General features: G+C 39.4%; 1 protein-coding gene across 1 annotated transcript; it reads right to left on the reverse strand.

The window, feature by feature from the left end:
* Window positions 1-18,082: 18,082 nt before the first annotated feature.
* On the reverse strand, window positions 18,083-19,045 carry LOC143645574 (olfactory receptor 5P55-like). The gene is made up of 2 exons (XM_077114858.1): window positions 18,475-19,045; window positions 18,083-18,402 (listed from the first exon to the last, which is right to left on the reverse strand). Exons 1-2 carry the CDS (start codon window positions 19,043-19,045, stop codon window positions 18,083-18,085), a joined length of 891 nt encoding a protein of 296 aa, XP_076970973.1.
* Between the last annotated feature and the right edge of the window lie 5,678 nt (window positions 19,046-24,723).

Here is a 24,723-nt window from a genome sequence, read left to right on the forward strand (position 1 = left end):
TTCTTATTTACTTTTTTATTCTTTTGTACACATAGTTGAACCCAGGTCTTGGGGATGGAAGGCAAGCATTCTACTACTGAGCCACCTGTACACCTTTTCTCTTTTACTTTTACTTTTCTTTTGGCATGGGCAGACTCCAGGAAATGAACCCAGGTCTCCGGCATTGCAGGTGAGAATTCTGCCACTGAGCCACCGTTGCCCATCCCTCATTTACTTTTGAAAGAGTGTTTTGCTAGGCATAGTATTCTTTCTTGACAATTTTTAAAATATGTCATTTCACTGCCTGCTTGCTGCCGTGGTTTCTAATAAGAAATTGGCTGTTGATCTTATTGAGTATCCCTTATGTAATGAATTGTCTTTCTCTTGCTGCTTTCAAATTCTGTTTTTGTCTTTTACTTTTAAAACTTGGATCATAGGATAGAGCGATGGTGGCTCAGTGGTAGAATTCTCGCCTGCCATGCTGGAGACCCATTTTCGTTTCCCAGTGCCTGCCCACGTTAAACAAAAACAAAAACAAAATTTGGAATACAATGTGTTGGTGTGGATCTCTTTGTGTTTACTGTATAAGAGTTCGTTGAACTTTGCATGTGTACATTCATAAATATTTTATCATCAGTGGGAAGTTTTTAGCCATTTTTCCTTCAAGTAGTCTTTCTGCTGCCTTTTCTCTATCTTCTCCTTCTGAAACTGCTATATTGTATATGTTGGAACAAGTATCTTTACTTTTATTTGATGGGCTGTTGTTCTCTTGATTTCCTTTAGTGTCTTTTCCAAGATTTCCTATTTAACATATTTAAGACAGCTGGTTTAAAATCTTTGTCTAGTAAACCCAATGTTTGTGCTTCCTCAAGGACAGTTTATATTACTTTATTTTCCCCCTCTGAATAGTGTATACATTCTTGTTGTTAACATGATTCTAATTTTTGTTTGAAAACTTGATATTTTGAATGTTATAATGTGTTAAATCTGGAAATTATTGTGTTCTTCCCGGGGTTTGATGTTGCTGCTTACTTAAGGTTGTAGTTACATCTTGGTTTACAGATTTTCTAAACTAAGAATGTATTATTTGTCCTGTATGGTCTCTGAAATCTCTATTTTTAGCTTATGGTCAGTCAGTGGCTTGACATGAATTCCCTTAAATACCATTTTTAAGTCACTTTTTTCATGATTCAGCATGCATTTGGTTGCTGGAAACTTTTGACTATTTTCCAAACTTCGAAACTGATTCTGATCATTTTTACTTTTGTGTTGGTATTTCCTTGTAATAATTGGCCCATGTAATTTCCTATCCAACCATTTTTCCTTCCTTGCTCTTACTGAATACTTGTTATAGCATATTAGGTACCTACAAAAATAATGCAGGATAACATCCCCATCTCAAGATCCTCAACTTAATCACAACCTGAAAGTCTTTGCGTTAAAATTTAACATAGATGTGTATCAAACATTAGTATCTTGGAACCATTTTCTTTAGGAACCATTATTCAGCCAACTGAAGATCTTTTTCCTTATTTATGCTCTTATATGACCATCACAAGTTGTTTGTGTAAGGGGGAGATTTCATGTGGTCACTCAAAAACGTAAGCTTATGAAAGCATGATAATCTTACCAATATCTTCTGAAACATGCAGCCCCTTCAGATACTGTGGTTGGGGAAGAGACAACTGGAGGGTTATTCATATGCTTCAAGATACCTGAAAATACTTTAATTCTTCCCACATTTCATTGGCAGGAAATAATACATGTCTTTGCTAGCTGCAAATAGGTACATATATGTGGGGAAACCGGCTGTGAACGCAGCTGGTGTAATCACGATTTAAGTCTATGAAAAGTCCTTATAGCAACAGACCAGCCAGCATTTGCCCAACCAGACAAAAAGGCACCTCCACCTGGTCAAGTTGACACATGAACCTGACCACCTCTTGTCAACTTGGCAGCTATACACATCACCTTAAACCATACTTAATCTCTAAAATAGAAAGCAATAGCAGACACATTTTTCCCTCACCTAACAATACTCAACTGCCCCACATACAACTGAAAACACATTAAATCTCCCCAGATTAAGGTGCAAGTTCTTGGGTAATACTCATTCTTAAACTTAATATCTTACAACTTAAATACTATACCATGAACAAAACAGCGTTACAATCCTCATTTCTGTAACTGATCATGTGGTCATAGTTCAGATCTATCATTACCTTCTTCAAATACCCATTCCATGTTCCCTTTACCCTCAACAAACACTTCAGCTGGCCATGGTTCTTTGCCTGATGGGGTGACCCAAACCTTCACTCCTGAAGTTTCAGAGCCATTGGTAGTTCTCTCTGGATTGGGTTGTTGCAGTTTTCCATTGATTTTAATCATGGGGCATGGTAGTACTAAAAGACACCCTAGGGGATCTCCTATATTCCAGGAAAACTCTTTTTGCCTGCATTGCGAAGTTGCAGTCCTGTTTTCCCTTTGATAATCAGGGTCAATCTCCCCAGCCAGTAAAGTAATCCGTTTCCTAACTAGTTGAACCAGGGGCATGAGTAGCCCAAAGTGACCAGGTGGCAGTCTTAGATTCCAGTTCAATGGAATCATTATTGTTTCTCCTGGTGGAAGCATTCCCCCTTATGGAACTAAAACCTGTAGACCAGCAGAGATCAAGTTGAAGGGACAGGAAGCAGAGATTTTTCTAGTGGATCACTAGGGATAATAGTGAGAGGTACCACTCCCATTTCCACCCCTTGGTCCCTGGACCCATGGATCCAGGCTATGGGAGAAACAGCACCACACAGTGGACACTGATTCAGAGCATGCACAGCCTCCTGGAGAATATCACCCCAGCCATGCAAGGTATTGCCACCTAATTGGCACTGTAATTGAGTTTACAAAAGGTCATTCCACTGTTCTATCAATCCTGATGGCTCTGGATGATGGGGAATATGGTAAGACCAGAGAATTCCATGAGCATGTACCCATTCCCGCACTTCATTTGTTGTGAAGTGTGTTCCTTGATCAGAAGTAATGCTATGTGGAATACCATGATGAAAAATAAGGCATTCTGTAAATCCACGGATGGTAGTTTTGGCAGAAGCATTGTATACAGGGAAAGCAAACCCATATCCAGAGTATGTGTATATTCCAGTTAGAACAAATCGCTGCCCTTTCCATGAAGAAAGTGGTCCAATGTAATCAACCTGCCACCATGTAGCCGACTGGTCATCTTGGGGAATGGTGCCATATAGATGGCTGAGTGTGGGTCTCAGCTGCTGGCAGATTAGGCACTCAGCAGTGCCTGTAGCCAGATCAGCAGTGGGAAATGAAAGTCCGTGTTGCTGAGCCCCCATGTGGAACCTCCATCCCTACCACCATGACTACTTTGTTCATGAGCCCATTGAGCAAAGACAGAAGTTCCTGGGGCAAGAGGCTGACTGGTATCCACAGAACAGATCATCTTATCCACTTGATTATTAAAACCTTCTTCTACTGAAGCAACCTTCTGTTGTGCATTCACATGGGATGCAAACACCTTCATGTTTTTAGCACACTCAGAAAGGTCTACCCACATACTTCTTCCCCAGACTTCTTTGTCACCAATTCTCCAATCACGAACTCACCAAGTCCCTGACCATTCAGCCAAATCATTAGCAATAGCCCATGACTCAGTATAAATAACACCTCTGGCTAATACCCCTTCCAAGAAAAATGAACAACCAGGTGCACTGCTTGAAGTTCTGCCCACTGGGAGGATTTCCCCTCACCACTCTCCTTCAGGGACATTCCAGAAAGGGGTTGTAATGCTGCAGCTGTCCATTTTCGGTGGTACTTACATATCATGTAAAATGATCTGTAAAAAATCTTTTCCTCAGTCAATTCACTGTAAGGAACTCCCCAAGAGGCCATAGCTCTGCTCTGGGAAAGATAAGGTAATGTGGCAGGAGTGGAGATGATGGACATTTGGGCCACTTCTTCATGGAACTTACTTGTGCTTTCAAGACCTGCTCTGGTCCTATCTTGTATATACTATTTCCATTTTACAATAGAGTGCTGCTGTGCAAGCCCAACTTTATGGCTTGGTGGGTCAGACAACACCCAACTTATGGTAAACAACTCTGGTCTCATTGTAACTTGGTGGCCCATGGTTAAGTGTTCAGTCTCTACTGAGGCCCAGTAGCAGGCCAAAAGCTGTTTCTAAAAGGAGAGTAGTTATCTGCAGCAGATGGTAAGGCTTTGCTCCAAAATCCCATGGGTCTGCATTATGATTCTCCTATAGGGGCCTGCCAAAGGCTCCAGACAGAATCTCTGTTTGTCACTGACACTTGTTGCTGGATCATACGATCCAAGTGGCAGAGCAGCTTGCACAGCAGCCTGGACCTGTCGTAAAGCCGCCTTTTTTTCAAGTCCCCACTCAAAATTAGCAGCTTTTCTGGTCACTTGTTAAATGGATGGAGTAGCACAACCAAATGAGGAATATGTTGTCACCAAAGTCCAAAGAGATCAACTAGGCATTGTGCCTCTTTTATCATCATAGAAGGGGCAGGATGCAGCAACTTATCCTTCACCTTAAAAGGGATGTCTTCACATGCCCCACACCACTGGACACCTAGAAATTTCACTGAGGTTGTAGACCCCTGTAGTTTTACTAGGTTTATCTCCCATCCTCTGACATACAAAGTCCTTACCAATAAATCTAGAGTAGTTGCTAATTCTTGCTCACTAGGTCCAATCAACATGATATCATCAATATAATGGATCAGTGTTATGTCTTGTTGGAGGGAGAAAAGATCAAGTTCCCCGTGGACAAGATTATGACACAGGGCTGGGGATTTGATATACCCCTGAGGTAGGACAGTGAAAGTATATTGCTGACCCTGCCAACTGAAAGCAAACTGTTTCTGGTGGTCCTTACTAACAGCTATTGAGAAAAAAGCATTTGCCAGATCGATAGCTGCATACTAAGTACCAGGTGATGTACTGATTTGCTCAAACAATGATACCATATCTGGAACAGCAGCTGCAATTGGAGTTACCACATGGTTGAGCTTATGATAATCCATTGTCATCCTCTGAGACCCATCTGCTTTCTGCACAGGCCAAATAGGAGAGTAGAATAGGGATGTGGTGGGAATCACCACCCTTGCATCCTTCAAGTCCTTAAGAGTAGCAGTAATCTCTGCAATCCATCCAGGAATCCGGTATTGCTTCTGATTTACTATTTTGCTATGTAGGGGCAGTTCTAGTGGCTTCCACTTGGTCTTTCCTACCGTAATAGCCCTCACTCCATGAATTAGAGAGCCAATGTGGGGATTCTGCTAGTTGTTCAGTATGCCTATTCCAAATATGCATTCTGGAACTGGGGAAATAATACAGGATGGGCCCAGGAACCCACTGAATCCACTGTGAGACAGACCTGAACTAAAACTCCATCAATCACCTGACCTCCATAAACCCCCACTCTGATTGCTGTACCAGAATGATGTTTTTGGTCCCTTGGAATTAATGTCACTTCTGAACTAGTATCTAATAATCCTGGAAGTATCTTATCATTTCCTTTTCCCCAATGCACACTTACCCCGGTAAAAGGCCTTTGGTCTCCTTGGGGAAGGCTTGGAAGAAGATTAATGGTATAAATTTGTGGTAGTGTAAGAGGATCCTCCCACAAAGGGACCTGGCCTCTCCCTCATTCAAGGGGCTCTGTGTCTTTAAACTGTCTCAAGTCTGGAAATTGATTAAGGGGCCATGACTGTATGTTTTTGTAATTCAAGTTAGACTTCTGTTCACTTGACCTAGAACTCTTTTGTTTACATAGTTCAAACAAGAATTTAGTAGATTGCCCATCTTTTGTACTTCTAGGTATCCCATGATCTACTAGCCACTGCCACAGGTCTCTGTGAGGCAGAATATTTTCACTCCTTCTTTGAGTCTGCTGTGTATTATGATAGCCACATCCACCTTGTCTTTGGCGATTAAGTGCTGCCACCTGGCTTCTGCCAAATCAGAATCTGGTCATCTGCATTCTGTTTTTGGATTCTAGCTCAGTGACAACAGTTCCCACAGTAAAATCTGACCTGCATAGAAGTGTAACTACAGAGCTCTTCAGGGATGAAGGTGCTAGTCTCACAAATTTATTTATCAGAGTTCTGGTAAAAAGTGCAGCCTCCGGACGTTCCTGGGGCTTAAGAGCAGGCTTTCCATGATAAATCCACTCTAACATTCCAATCTCTCTAAGCCTCTGGATCCCCTCATCTACATTATATCAGGGCAGTTCTAGCATTTCAACCTCTGGTAATGTCGGCCACCTTTTGATCCATATTTCAGCTAACCATCCAACCAAATTCTTTATGCTTTTTCTAACCCTCCAGCTATAACATTGAGTGCAGAATCTCTTCTTAATGGACCCATATCAATAATTCAGCCTGATTCAGCTTTATATTTCTCCCACCATTATCTCACACTCTTAAAATCCATTGCTACACATATGTCCCCTGATTTCTGTCTATACAAATTGGAAAACTCACACACTTCTTTTGGAGTATAATGTACCTCCTCATGGGTGATACTTTGTACCTCACTTTTTGGGGCCTGTTGGGACTCTAGTCTAGTTATAGGTCTGGAAGAAATGAGGGGTGGTGGTGGGGGTCATGAAAAGAATTAGAAGTATCTTCCAAGCCATTTGCTTCAGGGCATTCATTTGCAGTGTCATTGGGTGAAACAGGATTAATCACTTTAGGGCTAATCTCTTCGGGTGGAGGGTGGGTGGCCAATTCCTCATGGCAGGCTGGAGGTGGGGTGGCTATGTCCTCAGAGTAGACTATTACAGGGTTATCTAGAGAAGACTCAGCATGACTTAGAGTTTCAACCTCTCCACCGACATCATTATCAATCCATGTGTCACCATCCCATTTTTCAGGGTCCCACTCCTTTGCAATCAATGCCCTCACTTTAACAGCAGACACTGCACAAGATTGAGAAATGTTGTAAAGTTGATATTCTAACAATAATATTCCAAGTCTGATTTTCAGAGATCTCTAGTCTATTACTACAGGAAATAAGATTTTCTTACAGGACACTCATAGAAATGTTTAAACTGTCAGACAGCTCTTAAGCATCTCATCTGAAGCCTTAAACCCATCCCTTTCAGTCATTAATGTAAACAGTGTATCTAACAACAACCAGCCAACATCTCTATACCTCCTATTTCCATAAAACTCTGTAAAGGTGTCAAAAACATTATCCCGCAGAGCCTGGAACAAACATGCGTGTTTGTTTATATGAGCCTTAATGTTTAAAAGAATATTTTTTATTTACAAATCTTCATACACATACAGTCCATACTCACACTATCGATGACTCACAATATAATCACATAATTGTATATTCATCACCATGATAAACTTTTAGAATGTTTTCATCACTCCAGAAAAAGAAATAAAGAGAAAAAAGAAAAAGCTCATACATTCCATACCACTTACCCCTCCCTCTCATTGACAACTAGTATTTTCATTTTCTCAATTTATTTCAGTCCTTATCCCGACTATTATTTATTTATTTTTATCCATATTTTAAAAATATTTTATTGACAAAATAAACAACATACAAACATGAACATTGTTGACATATGAACGTTCCATACTGGAACATACTGTACAATCAATGGCTCACAATATCATCACATAGTTGTATATTCATCACCATGATCATTACTTAGAACATTTGCATCACTCCACAAAAAGAAATAAAAAGGAAAAAGAAAAAAACTCACACATACTGTACCCTTTACTCCTCCCTCTTATTGACCACTAGTATTTCCATCTACCCAATGTATTTTAACCTTTGTTCCCCCTATTTTTTCCATATGAACCTTACCATTCCCTTTCATTGATCAATAATATTTCAATCTACTCAATTTCTTTTAACTTTTGTTTCCCATATTATTTATTTACTTATTTACTATTTTTTATTTTATTTTATTTCATTTATTTTATTTATTTTATTTATTTATTTAATTTTTATTTTATTTATTTATTTTATTTTTATTTTATTTCATTTATTTTATTTTATTTATTCATTTTATTTTATTATTTTATTTTATTTTATATTTTATTTTATTTTATTTTATTTTAATTTAATTTAATTTTATTTTATTTGCATGGGCAAGCACCAAGAATCAAACCCAGGTCTCCAGCATGGCAGGCAAGAACTTTGCCTGCTGAGCCACTATTTATTGAGTTTTAATTCACATTTTTTACTCATCTGTCCACATCATATATATAAAAGGAGCATCAGACACAACATTTTCACAATCACACAGTCACATTGCAAAAGCTATATCATTATACAATCATCTTCAAGAAACTTGGCTACTGGAACACAGCTGTACAGTTTCAGGCATTTCTCTCTAGCCACTCCAATACACCTTAAACTAAAAAGGGGATATCTATATAATGTGTAAGAATAACCTCCAGGATAACCTTTTGACTCTGTTTGAAATCTCTCAGCACTGACACTTTATTTTGTCTCATTTCTCTCTTCTCCCTTTTCATAGAGAAGGTTTTCTCAATGCCTTGATGCTGAGTCCCAGCTCATTCTAGGATTTCTGTCCCATGTTGCTAGGGAAGTTTATACCTCTGGGAGTCATGTCCCACACAGAGAGGGGGAGGGCAGTGAGTTTACTTGCCATGTTGGCTGAGAGAGAGGGAGGCCACATCTGAGCAACAAAAGAGGTTTTCTGGGGATGTCTCTTAAGCCTAATTTTAAGTAGGCTTAGCCTGTCCTTTGTGGAGATAAATTTCCTAGGAACAAACCCCAAGGTTGAGGGCTTGGCCTATTGATTTGATTGTCCCCACTGCTTGTGAGAATATGAGGAATTCTCCAAATGAGGAAGTTGAATTTCCCCTCTTTCTCACCATTCCCCCAAGGGGACTTTGCAAATACTTCTTTATTCACTGTTCAAATCACTTTGGGATTTATCAGGGCATCACACTGGACAAAGCCCTATTCAAGGCTCCTTGTACTCATGGTGTTCAATTAAACTGTCCATATAAGTTAAATTAGTAAATGTACTAGTCAAAATATAAATTTTGCACCAAATAAACATTTTTGCTTTAGTCTCACACAGAACTTGAAAGTTAAAAAATGAATGACCACCTATTTTCAACACCCAGCAACATTGATATTCCTTTGTTCTTCATGCAAAAGCGTTTTTTTAATTTGTACATTTAGTTGCTATCATTGTACACTCTAGGCATTTCTAGATTATACCATCTCAGTCTTTATTGTCTATCTTTCCTTCTGGTTTCATATGGGCCCCCAGCCCTCCTCTATCATTCTCACGTTCAGCTTCATTCAGTGTACTTACATCAATGTGCTACAATCAAGTAGTATCGTGCTATCCATTTCTGAATTTTTACAGTCAGTCTTGTTGCACAATATGTATCCCTCAGCTCCAATTACCCAATCTCTACCTTATTCCTATCTCTCGGTGATCTCTGTTCTTAACTGAAATTCTCCAAGTTCATTCAGTAACGTTGGTTCATATCAGTGAGACCATACAGTATTTGTCCTTTTGTTTCTGGCTAATCTCACTCAGCATAATGTCCTCAAGGTCTGTCCACATGTTTACATGCTTCATGACTTTATTCTGTCTAATAGCTGCATAATATTCCATTGTATGCATATACCATAGTTTATCCATATTTTTAAACTCATCTTTCCAACCCCTGGATAAAAGGAGTGTCAGACACAAGGTTTTCACAATCACACGGTCACCATTGTTTAATGATACTTATTTTTTGTTTGAAAACTGGACATTTTGAATATTATAATATGGTAAGTATGGAAATCAAAGTCTTGTCCTTCTCAGGGTTTGTTGTTGTTGCTTACTCTGGCTTGTAGTCACATCTTTGTTTAGCCTATATGGTCTCTGAAATTTCTGTTTATTAACTTATGGTCAACCAGTGGCTTGATGTGAATTTCCTTAAGAACCATATTTAAGTTACCTTTTTCTTGATTCAGCATTCACTTGGTTACCAGAAACCTTTGACTACTTTCCAAAGTTCAAAATTGATTCTAATCATTTTTGCTTTTTCTTTCTGTTGGTGTTTCTTTGTAGAAATTGGCTCATGTAATTTTCTATCCAACCATTTTCCCTGCCTTGCTCTTATTGGATACTTGTTATAGTATTTTGTACCCAAACAAATAATTCAAGATCATCTCCCTATCTCAAGATCCTCAACTTAACCACATCCTCAAATCTTTGCCTTTAAATTTAATATTGAAGTGTTCCAAGAATCAATAGCTTGGAATCATTATGTTTAGTAACCATTATTCAGCCAACTGAAGATTTTTTCCCTTATTTATGTTCCTATCACAGATCGTTTGTGCAAGGTGAAGTCCATGTGGTCACTCTAAAACACAGGCTCATAAAAGCATCACAATCTGTAGCAACATCTTCTGAAACATGCCACCTCCTCACATACTGTGGCTGGAAAAGAGGCAACTAGAGATTGTTCATATGCTTCAAGACACCCAGACCCACCTCAATTCTTCCTGCATTTCATTGTCAGGAAGTTGTACATGTCTGACTAGCTGCAAATGGGACATGTGTATGTGGGGAAGCAAGTGCAGTACTTGCAAACACTAACTTCTTTTTTAGGGTCAAACCATTTTATTGAGGACTTTTGGAGGTTTGAAGAAAGAGTGTGGACAATGAGATCTGACTGCATGAACCAGCCAGATTTCCCTAGGTTGTTGTTACCAAAAAAAAAAAAAAAAAAAAGAACTTATTTTTGTTCCATCTTATATCAACTTTTTAAAATAATACAATATTAATATTTAATCTTCTAACATATCTAATATGTATAAGATGTTTTTTTAAGTTTTGTATATATGCCATCTCATATCATCTTCTGGAAAATACTATCAGAAATGCATGAAAGTATGATCTCCTTCTTCACAGACAAGAAGATGAAGTTTTAAAAGTTTAAATCACTTCCTTGAATTTTTTTTATAATTAAAAAAAATTAACTAACACAACATTTAGAAATCATTCCATTCTACATATGCAATCAGTAATTCTTAATATCATCACATAGATGTATGATCATCATTTCTTAGTACCTATGCATCGATTTAGAAAAAGAAATAGCAAGACAACAGAAAAAGAAATAAAATGATAATATAGAGAAAAAATAAAAATAAAAATAAAAATACAAAAATATATAAGAAAAAAACAACCATAGCTCAGATGCAACTTCATTCAGTGTTCTAATTACATTGCAATTAGGTAGTATTGTGCTGTCCATTTTTTTTTTTTTTTTTAGAAATCATACCATTCTACATATGCAATCAGTAATTCTTAACATCATCACATAGATGCATGATCATCGTTTCTTAGTACATTTGCATCGGTTTAGAAGAACTAGCAATATAACCGAAAAAGATACAGAATGTTAATATAGAGAAAAAAATAAAAGTAATAATAGTAAGAACAAAACAAAACAAAACAAAAAACTATAGCTCGGATGCAGCTTCATTCAGTGTCTTAACATGATTACTTTACAATTAGGTATTATTGTGCTGTCCATTTTGGAGTTTTGGTATCTAGTCCTATTGCACAGTCTGTATCCCATCAGCTCCAATTACCCATTATCTTACCCTGTTTCTAACTCCTGCTGAACTCTGTTACCAATGACATATTCCAAGTTTATTCTCGAGTGTCGATTCACATCATTGGGACGATACAGTATTTGTCTTTTAGTTTTTGGCTAGACTCACTCAGCATAATGTTCTCTAGGTCCATCCATGTTATTACATGCTTCATAAGTTTATCCTGCCTTAAAGCTGCATAATATTCCATCGTATGTATATACCACAGTTTGTTTAGCCACTCGTCTGTTGATGGACATTTTGGCTGTTTCCATCTCTTTGCAATTGTAAATAACGCGGCTATAAACATTGGTGTGCAAATGCCCGTTTGAGTTTTTGCCCTTAATTCCTTTGAGTAGATTCCCAGCAATGGTATTGCTGGGTCGTATGGCAATTCTATATTCAGCTTTTTGAGGAACCGCCAAACTGCTTTCCACAGTGGTTGCACCATTTGACATTCCCACCAACAGTGGATAAGTGTGCCTCTTTCACCGCATCCTCTCCAGCACTTGTCATTTTCTGTTTTGTTGATAATGGCCATTCTGGTGGGTGTGAGATGATATCTCATTGTGGTTTTGATTTGCATTTCTCTAATGGCCAGGGACATTGAGCATCTCTTCATGTGCCTTTTGGTCATTTGTATTTCCTCCTCTGAGAGGTGTCTATTCAAGTCTTTTTCCCATTTTGTAATTGGGTTGGCTGTCTTTTTGTTGTTGAGTTGGACAATCTCATTATAAATTCTGGATACTAGACCTTTATCTGATATGTCATTTCCAAATATTGATTCCCATTGTGTAGGCTGTCTTTCTACTTTCTTGATGAAGTTCTTTGATGTACAAAAGTGTTTAATTTTGAGGAGTTCCCATTTATTTATTTCCTTCTTCAGTGCTCTTGCTTTAGGTTTAAGGTCCATAAAACTGCCTCCAACTGTAAGATTCATAAGATATCTCCCTACATTTTCCTCTAACTGTTTTATGGTCTTAGACCTAATGTTTAGATCTTTGATCCATTTTGAGTTAACTTTTGTGTAGGATGTGAGACATCGGTCTTCTTTCATTCTTTTGCATGTGGATATCCAGTTCTCTAGGCACCATTTGTTGAAGAGACTGTTCTGTCCCAGGTGAGTTGGCTTGACTGCCTTATCAAAGATCAGATGTCCATAGATGAGAGGGTCTATATCTGAGCACTCTACTCGATTCCATTGGTCGATATATCTATCTTTATGCCAATACCATGCTCTTTTGACCACTGTGGCTTCATAATATGCCTTAAAGTCAGGCAGCGCGAGACCTCCAGCTTCGTTTTTTTTCCTCAAGATGTTTTTAGCAATTCGGGGCACCCTGCCCTTCCAGATAAATTTGCTTATTGGTTTTTCTATTTCTGAAAAATAAGTTGTTGGGATTTTGATTGGTATTGCATTGAATCTGTAAATCAATTTAGGTAGGATTGACATCTTAACTATATTTAGTCTTCCAATCCATGAACACGGTATGCCCTTCCATCTATTTAGGTCTTCTGTGATTTCTTTTAGCAGCTTTTTGTAGTTTTCTTTATATAGGTTTTTTGTCTCTTTAGTTAAATTTATTCCTAGGTATTTTATTCTTTTAGTTGCAATTGTAAATGGGATTTATTTCTTGATTTCCCCCTCCGCTTGTTCATTGCTAGTGTATAGAAATGCTACGGATTTTTGAATGTTGATCTTGTAACCTGCTACTTTGCTGTACTCATTTATTAGCTCTAGTAGTTTTGTTGTGAATTTTTCCGGGTTTTCGACATATAGTATCATATCGTCTGCAAACAGTGATAGTTTTACTTCTTCTTTTCCAATTTTGATGCCTTGTATTTCTTTTTCTTGTCTAATTGCTCTGGCTAGAACCTCCAACACAATGTTGAATAATAGTGGTGATAGTGGACATCCTTGTCTTGTTCCTGATCTTAGGGGGAAAGTTTTCAATTTTTCCCCATTGAGGATGATATTAGCTGTGGGTTTTTCATATATTCCCTCTATCATTTTAAGGAAGTTCCCTTGTATTCCTATCTTTTGAATGAAGCTGCATCTGAGCTATAGTTGTTTTTTTTTCTTATATATTTTTGTATTTTTTATTTTTATTTTTATTTTTTCTCTATATTATCATTTTATTTCTTTTTCTGTTGTCTTGCTATTTCTTTTTCTAAATCAATGCATATGTACTAAGAAATGATGATCATACATCTATGTGATGATATTAAGAATTACTGATTGCATATGTAGAATGGAATGATTTCTAAATGTTGTGTTAGTTAATTTTTTTTAATTAATAAAAAAAGAGTTGAAAATTCATACCTGATTTATTTTGATCAGATTTGTTTCTAGAGTTGGTAGCTCCAAGATTTAGTAATTTTACATTAATTCACTATATTGCAATGAATGCTTTATGTGGGAAATATATTTGTGATGTATGAGAAACAAAATTAAAACAGTGACTAAAAAAAATGCATATATACATGATACAACTACAAAGCAAAGCAAGGGCGTGATTAACACAAGCGTCAGGATGGCAGAGTTACCACAAGGAAGGGGATAAGGTTGGAGAGGCACTAAGGTGAGGCTTTAAGGTACTAGCAATGACCTGTTTCTTAATTTAGATAGTGGCCGCACGGAGTTTACTTCATTGTTATTCTTTAAGCCAAAATCAAACGCATTTCATTCATTCTTCTATGTATATTTTTTAAGAATAAAAATAAAAGTAATAAATTATTACACAAAGTCAAAAAAATATATGTTTCCTGTATCTATCGTGATGGGATGTGGTTTTTATCCTCTATTCCATTATAATGGTGTGTTACAGTAATTATTTTCAGATGTTAAATAATTCTTGCATGCTTAAATCCCACTTGGTAATACTTTTATAAATGTTATATAATTTGTAGACATGCAGTTGTTAAGAATATTTCCTTTAATTTCTTTAATATTGCTAGGATGTCTACTTTTTCAGTCAACTTTAGTAACTGAGTTGTCTTTTCTTATCTTGATCAGTCTAAAGATCTGCTCACTTGTTGATACTTTTAAATAACCAACTTGTGTCTTCCTTACTGCTCTCTAAATTTTTCCATTGTATTATTTATTTTAATTCTGCTCGAAACTTTATTATTTAATTATTTCTCTATGCTTATGTTTAGTTAGCTCTTCTAAAGATGAAAGTTAGGGTGTTGATGTGAAGTATTTATGTTTATAATATAAATATATAAAGATATATACTTCTTGAAAGTAATGCTGTAGCTATATCTCAAAATTTCTGAAGTTTTTTCCACCTATTTTCATCAATCTCAAAGTATTTAGTACTATTCTTTGTGATTTTTCCATTGCCTATTGGTTATTTAAGAGTTTTTTGTTTAGTTTCTAAATATTTATGAATTTTCCCAATTTCCTTGTTAATGACTTCAAATTTAGTTCCATGGCTCATCCACACACTGTCTGTGAGCAATCTAATTCAGTTTCTTGGGGCTGGTGGCCAGTTTCTCTGAGGTACTAAAGAGGGTGGGGATGATAACTCTGAAGAAGGAGATCAGCACCCAGTACCCTGATCTGAGGAACAGGAGGGGCGACTAATCCCTGGCAGTATCCAGGAATCTTCTGGAGGTATCTACCCATCCCAGTGACATTAGTTGCCTGAGATGTTCTAGATTGTTTTGGAATTCTTTCTCCAAGGGAAGGCCTTATCTCATATACATTTAGTTCTTTCTATCCTGTGCTCTTTCTTTCACACATGAGCCAGAGGGGATTGATATATAATCTCTACTCCAGTATGCAGCCAGGCATTAATAAGTAGTGGCTCCAAGTTGTCCCTGAAAGTGATGCCTGGAAAGACCTCCCCAGGTGAGTGACAGCTGTTGGCCACTGCAGAGCTTGATTTTTCCACTAAAGATCTCAATGCTAGGGCTGATTCTCCCCTGTTATAATGTCCCTCCCCAAAGGGCATTTCGGGTTACTTTAAATGTGTTTGAGACCCTTGAGAACAAGATTAACACCCAGGAGATTTAAAGCAATTTACTCTCCTTTCCACTTAATAAACATGAAGTTTTAGGGATCATTTATCTATTCCATATTGGGATATACCTGAGACCCAGTAAGGCTAACTCATTTATTTTACTGCAGAGACAGAGCAGGTCGTTGACAACGATAATCATTCAACATCCACTGTTGCCAGGATGGTAGTCTGTTGTTGGTCAGTCCTTTGGCTTCCCAGCCTTCTTTTTTTTTTTTTTTACATGGGCAGGCACCGGGAATCGATCCTGGGTCCTCTGGCATGGCAGGCAAGCATTCTTGCCTGCTGAGCCACTGTGGTCTGCCCCCAGTGAATATTCTTGCCAGCACCTGCAGCTTTATCTACCCTTTCCCCTTCCCTTTGGCCTTACTTCCACCCAATAGATAGTTCTGTATCTGTAGTTACTGAGTGTGTTTTGGGTGGTCTTAAAACATAGTGTCTTAATTTCAATCTGATATGCCAATGATTTCTATCATGTTCAGTGTCAGATAGTTCTAGGTAAAGGGAAAGATGAGCAAAGTACAGAGCTCCATTTGTGTGTGTGTGTGTGTGTGTGTGTGTGTGTGTGTGTGTGTGTGTGTGTATCGCCAAAGGAGTTACATGCCTTGTATCTTTAGGCAAACTTTGCCACGTCATCAGATGTTCCTACACTCAGTCCACTGACTGGAGAGCCACCATTCCTAGAAGGTACCTCATGTAACTATTTCTGGGAAGCCTATTTACTTCTCTTAGTCTGTGTGCATGAGCTGGTGAGATTAGGAAGTAGAGTCTGAATTTACGAGGGCAATAAAGGTGGGTTTTGGAACCCCTTCTCTGCTCCTTGGCTCACTACATCTCCTTTACCATAAAGGAATTTATCATTCAAAAGAATATTATTCAAAGGTAAGTGCTCTGTTATGGTTTGATTTCATGACAAGCTTTCAGTCCCTAAACTTGTAGGTCTAGGGTGGAATGTTCGGTGGTTATAGGTTAGGAATCTTGTTAGAGCTGGCTTTTTTTAGTATGTTAAGAAAAATTACCTCAAACCTGTAAAGAATGTCAGGACATGATTGCATATAATTTCAATGTTACCCAGAAGCATTCATTAACAGGTCCACCCAAGGATGATATGATTTTCTAAGACAATATTTTCTCACTTTGCTATCTATGAGGAACAAAAAGCTCAGACATATGAACTTGGAGGTTTGGATTGTTGGAGATGCAATTGTTTCTTTGCATTCTTCATTAGGCTCAAGCCTAACTCTGATAAACTGATCTCCCTTTTTTACTTCCTCACCTGAATCTACTAATGTTAGATTGTTTTTTTCCCTTTTTACCATTTATTCTACCTTTATTCCTAACTCCACACCTTTTCCTCTTCTTGGGTGATTTACAAACTGAAATAATTCTGTGTCTTTAGAATCTCTTAGCTAGAGATTCTACCACATTCTACCACATGTGGAATGAGATTCAAGCCAACATTATTTGGATCCCATGAAGATATAGAACTTCAGCTGAAACTGAGTTCAACAATAAATTTCTTCCCCTTTTCCCCCTTAAATTAGTAAGATTGATGTCAGTTGCAATAAAAATGTTTTGCCCAAAGATTCAAAGGTAATTTGATTCTGATTTTAAATATTTATGTGGCCTTTTCTTTTTATTTTGAATAAATTGGCCTTTTATGTAAAAATGGTGGCTCATCATTAATGTAGACCACATTCTAATCCTTAACCATAGTGGGGACTTTTCTATTGGGGACCCCATTTTCACCCATAAACTCAAGTGATTACTGTCTCTTTCCTATACTCAAACACCACATGCCTCATTTCTCCAATGGCATGAATTTAGAAGAGTGCTATTCCCCATAGAAACTCATAGGAAAGACTGCTTTTGTTGAAATATGTCATTTTCACCATTCAGCATTCAATGATTCTTTTTATTGTTGGGAAATTTCAAGATGAGAAGAAGGTAGAATCCAACCATCACTTCTAAAGTAAAAGGAGGGCCTAATTCTACCTTCCAAGGCTCCATAAACTAGTAGTGTGGATGTAGGGTACCTTTGGATTTAAGATATCTATACTGGATGTAAGGTATCAAAGGAAGTAGGATATCTGTGTTGCCAAACAGGTGGATGCTCCTGCTTAGGACTTGAACTTCAGAGAGTGAGGAAAAAGTGAAGGATTGGTCAGTTAGAGATAATATGTGCTTGGATGCAACAGACTGTGACATGGTGGTGAGTGTGGTGTGGCTTTGACCAGCAGCAGATCAAAGGTGAATGTTCAAGGCTGTGGTGCTAGCTGTAGCAATGAAAAACTCCACAGATGATACCTCCAGTGGTAGCATCATGCATAGATGATTCTAGTGGCAGGGTCTTAGCTATACCTTGCCTCTTTGATTCCTGTCCCAGCTGGATTCTTTAGGCTTCTCTTCTATTTTATAACCTATCAGATTTCTTTCAAGCAAATCCCTTTCCTGCTTAGGTTAAGAACCCTAGCTTGCACAGCAGACTTGACATCTTTATTCCTTAGGCTGTAGACCAGGGGGTTCAGCATGGGGATCACGATGGTGTAGAACACAGAGAGGACCTTGTCATAGGCAGAGGCATTGTCAGGGTTGAGTTGGATATACACAAGGAACACAGATCCGTAGAAGAGGAAAAGGGCAGTGAGGTGGGAGGCACAGGTGGAGAAAGCCTTGCGCTGAGCCTCTAGGGACCTCATCCTGCAGATTGTGACCAGGATGTAGGCGTAAGAGACCAGGACGACTGAAACCGTGGGGACAGTGGCCAAGGCAGAAAAGAAGAGCAGGATGACATGGGCCATGGTGGTATCTGAGCAGGCCAGTTGGAGCATAGGGGGTATGTCACAGAAATAGTGATCGATGATGTTGGGGCCACAGAAGGGCAAACTGAAGACATTCCCTGTCTGTACGGCTGAAATAAACACGCCCCCAGCATAGGTGAGGCCCACCAGTTGCACACACAAGTGCTTAGACATGATAGTATGGTAGAGGAGAGGGTGGCAGATGGCCACATATCGGTCATAGGCCATGATGGCCAGGAGTAGACACTCCCCTGTGCCATGGAGACACATGAGGGCCATCTGGACCACACAACCTGCAAAGGAGATGGACTGGTCAGTGCAGAGGAAGCTAATCAGTAGCCGGGGGGTGAACACGGAGGAATTGCAGATGTCGAGGAAGGAGAGTGCACTCAGGAGGTAGTACATGGGGGTGTGGAGGGTGGAGCTGGCACGGATCAGCTCCATCATGCCTAGGTTTCCCACCAGAGTCACGGAGTAGATCAGCAGGAAGACGGCAAAGAGGAGCTGCTTTTGGTCCGTCTGGTCTGTGAGGCCCAGCAGGATGAACCTTGTCACCGTGGTGGAGTTCTGCCCCAATGCCATCATGCTGGGTTGTTTCCCAAATGACAGTGGAGAGAGGAGAAACAGAAATGTTAGCCCTCTAGTCAAAGAGCAGCCTTTAGTGTCCTGTACAAGTGAAGGGCCATGTCTCTCTCTGAGTGGCAGACTACACCCCAAATCCCACATCAATGTCATCATGTCATGCTCATGCTTAAAACACTTGAAGAGCTCCTTTTCTCTCTTAGGATAATTTCTAAAATTTTTAGACTACCAAATATCCTCTGTAACACACCTTCTTGCTACCCTGCTCTTGATTAATCCTCTAGTGATTCTGAAAAATTTACAGTTCTACAAATTTGTAGAACTGTCTTTCCATATTCTGTATTGCCTCTTGGAGTCTCCTTTGGGCTCTTTGAACCCAACTTAGAGCTCTTCCTCTTCCTCTTCCCTCTACTTTGAATAAATGGACACTATGTTTTAACATTTAAAAGATACCCATCCATCTTTCCTATTGGATTTTCTAACTCCTAACAGAGGGAGAGTTATTTAATATTGCAATAAATTGTGCCTTGGTTCTATCATGGTGCCCCATGTCAATGAATGAATATCAGTTATCAATTAGATAAGAAAGTCTTCTTCATTCAGATAATGGCAACTCAATTTTTTTAGTTGTTTGGGCAAAAAAAAAAAAAAGAACAAATAATGAAAAAACTTTCTCACCTTTTTGGAACCGTTTTTTTTTCTCTCATCCCTCATCCAATGTGTCAGCAAATCATATTGGTTCTACCTTCAAAATATATACTACCTGTTCTAGTTTGCTAGCTGCTGGGATGCAACACACCAGAGACAGATTGGTTTTTAATAAAAGGGGATTTATTTCATTAGTTCTTCAGAGGAAGGCAGCTAACTTTCAACTGAGGTCCTTTCTAACGTGGGAAGGCACAGGATGGTCTCTGCTGGCCTTCTCTCCAGGCCTCTGGATTCCAACAACTTTTGCCGGTGTGATTTCTTTCTTCATCTCCAAGGGCCTGGGCTGAGCTGCGAGCGCTGAGATGAGGTATGCTGAGCTGCTTGGGCTGTGCTATGTTGAGCTCTCTCATTTAAGCACCAGCCAATTAAATCAAACGTCATTCATTACAGCAGGCATGCCTCACTGACTGCAGATGTAATGAGCAATGGATGAGGTTCACGTACCATTGGCTCATGTCCACAGCAACATAACTAGGTGCCTTCACCTGGCCAAGTTGACAACTGAATCTGACTACCACACTGACTTCCTTTTCCATCCAAGTCATCAACACATCTTGCTTGAATTATTAAAATTGCTTGTAACTGGTGTTCTGCTTCCTTTTTATCAGCAAACAGAGAGTGATTCTCTTAACCCAAAAGGAAAAACCAAAATCTTCACAATGGCCTCAAAACCCTATGCTACTATCTTGTTACTTTCTTCTCCTTCCCTGTCCTGTTTTGTTCTCTTATCACCCTTGCTCAGTCTGCTCTAGCTACACTTTCCTCCTTGCTCTTCTTTGGGCATACAGACATGATGCAGGGTCTTTGCATTGGCTGTTCCCTTTCCTGTAACACTCTTGCTTATGTTTAGCTATGTGGACCATTCCCTCATCTCCTTCAATTTTTGGCTCAAATGTCTCTTGTTCATGAATCCTTCCCTAAGCAGAGCCTCTCAATTCTGAACATACAGCATTTGAAGATTCCTCAGCAATGACACAAAGGCACAGTTACTCTGATTCCTGATACAAGGATTAACACTGCTGCATTCTCAATAAGAGGGTACTTAAAAATATTTGTTCATTGAATCAATTTCATCTAATTTTTGCATGACTGGAAGCTCAAGAAGAGGAATAAGGAGATTATTTTTGATATATTTGAATGGGAAATATATTTGTATGGATCAAAATTCAGAAGTGGATACAGAGGAAAGTAAGTCTCCCTCCTATCCTGATTCCCCAGCTCCCAGCTCTCTTCCTTAGAAGATACCATTTCCTGTGTGTCTTTCCACAGCTAGTCTTTGCTTATATAAACAATATGTGTATGTTATGTTCTCCTTTCCTTTTTAAGAGATGCAAATTGTAGCAAACTATAAAGATTGTTCTGTACCTGGCTATCTTTTCTTTAACAATATGTCTTGGAGATAATTCCATGTCAATAAATAATTGTTGCCCTGCTTTTTTTTTTTTTAAAGGTTTCACAATTTTCCATTTTATCAATGATCCATTTGAGTAGTTTCCTAATGAGGAATGTTTAGTTGCTTCCACTTTTCGTAGGTTGCTGCCAATAAAACAGCCCATATCTTATAACAATTTTTTATTGAAGCAGTTTGTAATATAGAACTGGGAAGAATCTCAATTAAAAAAATATTAGCATGAAGTCTCTTCGTGTTCGTTCTTACAATGAACAACCAGGCTTGATGGAGTTTTCAAAGTTTTCTGTTTTGGAGGAAGAGAAAAAGGCAGTTGGCAGAAGGGTCCTCCTTGTCTTTACCTGGCTTCTTTCCTTTTCCCTCCTGGGCAGATGTGACAGATGTTCACCAGCTGTGGTCACTAATCTTTAGCATCTTGTTACTAAAGCTGGCCTGCATGCCAGCAGCACCTGCAATGCAGGGTGAGTGCTAGAAATGCAGAGTGTGTTTCCATCCAGACCTACTGAGTCAAACCTGCAGTTGCACAAAATCCACAGCTGATTCCTATTCATGTCAGAGTTTAAGAAGAGCTGACCAGCAGCCGGAGAGGGTGTAGCTCAACTGGCCAGTTGGATGCCTTTGGAGAGGGACAGACAGAAGGCTTATGGACCCCATGCACAAAACTCCCTAAAAGTAAATGGAAATGCTAGATCCCTACAGCTTGGGTCTCTGTGTTGGGGCTGATTCTGAAAGTGACCCTCACATTGAATTTAGACATCTGAAAATGACCTGGGGGAGGTGATTAGGGGAGAGTGAGGAAAGCAGTAGCGCTGACAAAGGGGAAAGCTCCTGAGTATTAGAATCCCTCTGTCTAACCTGGCCACAAAGATATCAGAGAGGACCATGGCATGGGAGGGTCTCCTCTTCTCTTCAGACTGCTCTAGTCTCTCCTTGCATAGGAGACAAAACTCACTGTCCTTTCTATAGGATTTTGTAGTTTATATGTGCACCCAGAGACAGTGACCAAATCAGCTTTTTTTATAAAGACATTTTTTATATAAGTGAAGAAAAATATTAAACTTAACTTCTAGGGCAGCTTAATTGATGTGATCAGCTAACATTATTTCAAAATTAATATTATTTCAGCTTAATCATCAGAAATTATTGTTTAATACTTCACTTATATAAAAATGTTTTTATAAAAGGGCTCATTTGGTCACGGGATGGGGTCCGTTTAACTAATGGGATCTTAGGGGCAGCTTTTGGTTCATTGACCCAGAGCTTGGGAAGATGTGTAGACTTTGAGTACTCAGCACCAAAAACCCAGCAACAAGGAGTAACGATGAACATCAAAATGGCCTAGAATAGCTGGGGGAAAAGAGGGGCTCGATACCCCTCTTCTTACACCCCACAACCACTGCACGTGCACCACCAAATCCTTTTCCTTCCTTCATAGAAGGGTTGCTTCCGTCCACCGCCAGCTTTGGGGAGTGGTAGTTTGTTTCTGGGGGGCATCACTGTCTAGCAGTAAGAGTGAGGGCTTTGATATTGGCTAGACATGGATTGAATCCCAGCTCCGGTCCTTACCAGTGTTGTGACCCTTGGCAAGTTATTTAACCTCTTTCTTCCTTTTCTTCTGCAAAGGAAGAATAATTGTACTTTCTCTCTGCTGTAGAGATTAACAGAGATGACGTGTTTAAGGCACTTGTCAGTATGTTTGGCATAGAGTAAGTATCCAGTAATTGTCGACTACTGTCATTTTTAAATGGTGGTTGGAGAGTCTGGGGAAGGAAGGGGAGTCAAGGAGACTTCATTGAGATAAGGGTCATCTGTGAATGTACTGACCTGTGGAGAAGCAGGGACTATCTCCTGCTGAGCACGACTCCCAGAGATCCTTGGGGGTGACTCCTTCCCTGTGGTGTCAGCTGCATTGGGTCAGCTCCAGGGGTGGATGCTCTCAGATGGTCCTGGCACACATTTGGATCTTTACTTCCTAGGAAGGCTTCCGTCTGAGATCTTATCTGGTCTTCCCAGCTGGGCCAGTGAGAATTGGCTCATTCTGGATTGTCTCAGGGACACAGCAAGAAGCCAATGACTGGTGGCACAGGACACACAGGGAGTGATGCCTTGAGATGCACATCCTGCTGGGTGCATGAGGTCGGGGAGTCTCTGGGGCTCCTGGTAAACGCTGACCCTCTTCATTTACCAAGTCCCTCCCCTGGGAGCCTCTAAATTTAATGAGCATGAGACTAGAGAAAGAGCAAGAGTGAGAGGGGGTGGGGGGACTGCACAGAAACCCACAACAGAGCACTCACATGATGTCTCAAGCCCAGGAAGATTGCATTATTGGCTTGAGATGATAAATTGCTTTTTCTCATTAACAGTGTAGAGATTGCTAGTGATATTTTTTTTCTCTTTCGCTTGAAAGAAGCCTGAGGCTCAATAAGGCTCATTAATTTTTTTCTGACCATACAACAAATCACTGGTAATAATGATAATTGCAACCAATATTTGTATAGCTTAACAATACATGCACATATGTTACCTCATTTTATCTCCAGTCAAATCCTCTGAGATCTGCTCAGCAAACATCATCTCCAGGTAATAGAGGGGGACATTGAGGTGCAGTGAAGTGATATGATCAATCCAAGGTCAAATCTGGTTAGTGACACAGTCATGTCCAAAGCCAGGTTGTTCCTGCCTTTAATCTTTGCTTCCTCCCAGACCTTCCAGGCTCTGGGATTCGGTCACCTTGGAGTCATTTGATGTAACTTCTCTTAGTCTGGAGGACTAATCTAAAATTTTTGAGAGGGGCGTACGCTGCCAGTGTCCTTTGGCCCCATGTCATGAGCAGTATCAAGCTCTGTTCCATTAGTGGCTTCACGTGAGGGCATGGAGATAAGGCAGCCTGCACATGAAACACATGAAGGAGACTGTAGGAGATGGAGGGGTAAGAAGTGATTCCTGGGTTCTCTGCACCATGTTAGGTTGTGTGGCAGTTTTGCCAGAGCTGGCCAGGGATCAAGGTGCCCTTGTGCGCAGAATCTCAGTTTCTTCTCATTCTCTGCTCCAGTCTGAGAAATCTGCTTTGTTTTCTCTATCTGGGCTCCCTGAGGCAGAGTGTGAGGACTGGAAGATCTAATAAGAATTGGCCCTGGTAAGAGTGCTTCTCCAAGGTCATGATGTAAGGGATTGGATTCTCCCCTCTGCAATTTGTGACCCTGAATCTTCTGACTCGGTGGAATATTATTAAGCAAAGAAAAGGATATTTTGAGGTAAATGACTTATTTGTGGGACCGACATTCCACAAATTAGACTCCTGATCTGGGATGGATCCCTGAGTGGAGAGGTTGGAAAAGGCAGTGGATGTGCTCTGGAGAGACCCACAAATTCCCTGTGCAGGGTTATGAGTCTGATGTGTACTGTGGATCTTGACTCTCCTACCTATCATCAGATATTACAGTCTGTAATTCATGGGCCCCAGCGCACAATGAAAATGTAGGGCCCCATGTTAAAAAATAACTAACAATTTCAAGATGGTGACAGCAGAGCACAAAGCTAACATGGACCCCTGTGTGACTGGCCA

Source organism: Tamandua tetradactyla, chromosome 9, assembly GCF_023851605.1.
Source record: "Tamandua tetradactyla isolate mTamTet1 chromosome 9, mTamTet1.pri, whole genome shotgun sequence".
Lineage (NCBI taxonomy): Eukaryota > Metazoa > Chordata > Mammalia > Pilosa > Myrmecophagidae > Tamandua > Tamandua tetradactyla.

Bases quoted from the DNA above. Each gene is read 5' to 3' on its own strand.
- LOC143645574 (XM_077114858.1), bottom strand. From the start codon at position 19,045: ATGATGGCATTGGGGCAGAACTCCACCACGGTGACAAGGTTCATCCTG. The intron at 18,403-18,474 runs GCTCAGATACCA...CCACGGTTTCAG, and splicing joins CCCTATGCTCCAACTGGCCT to TCGTCCTGGTCTCTTACGCC.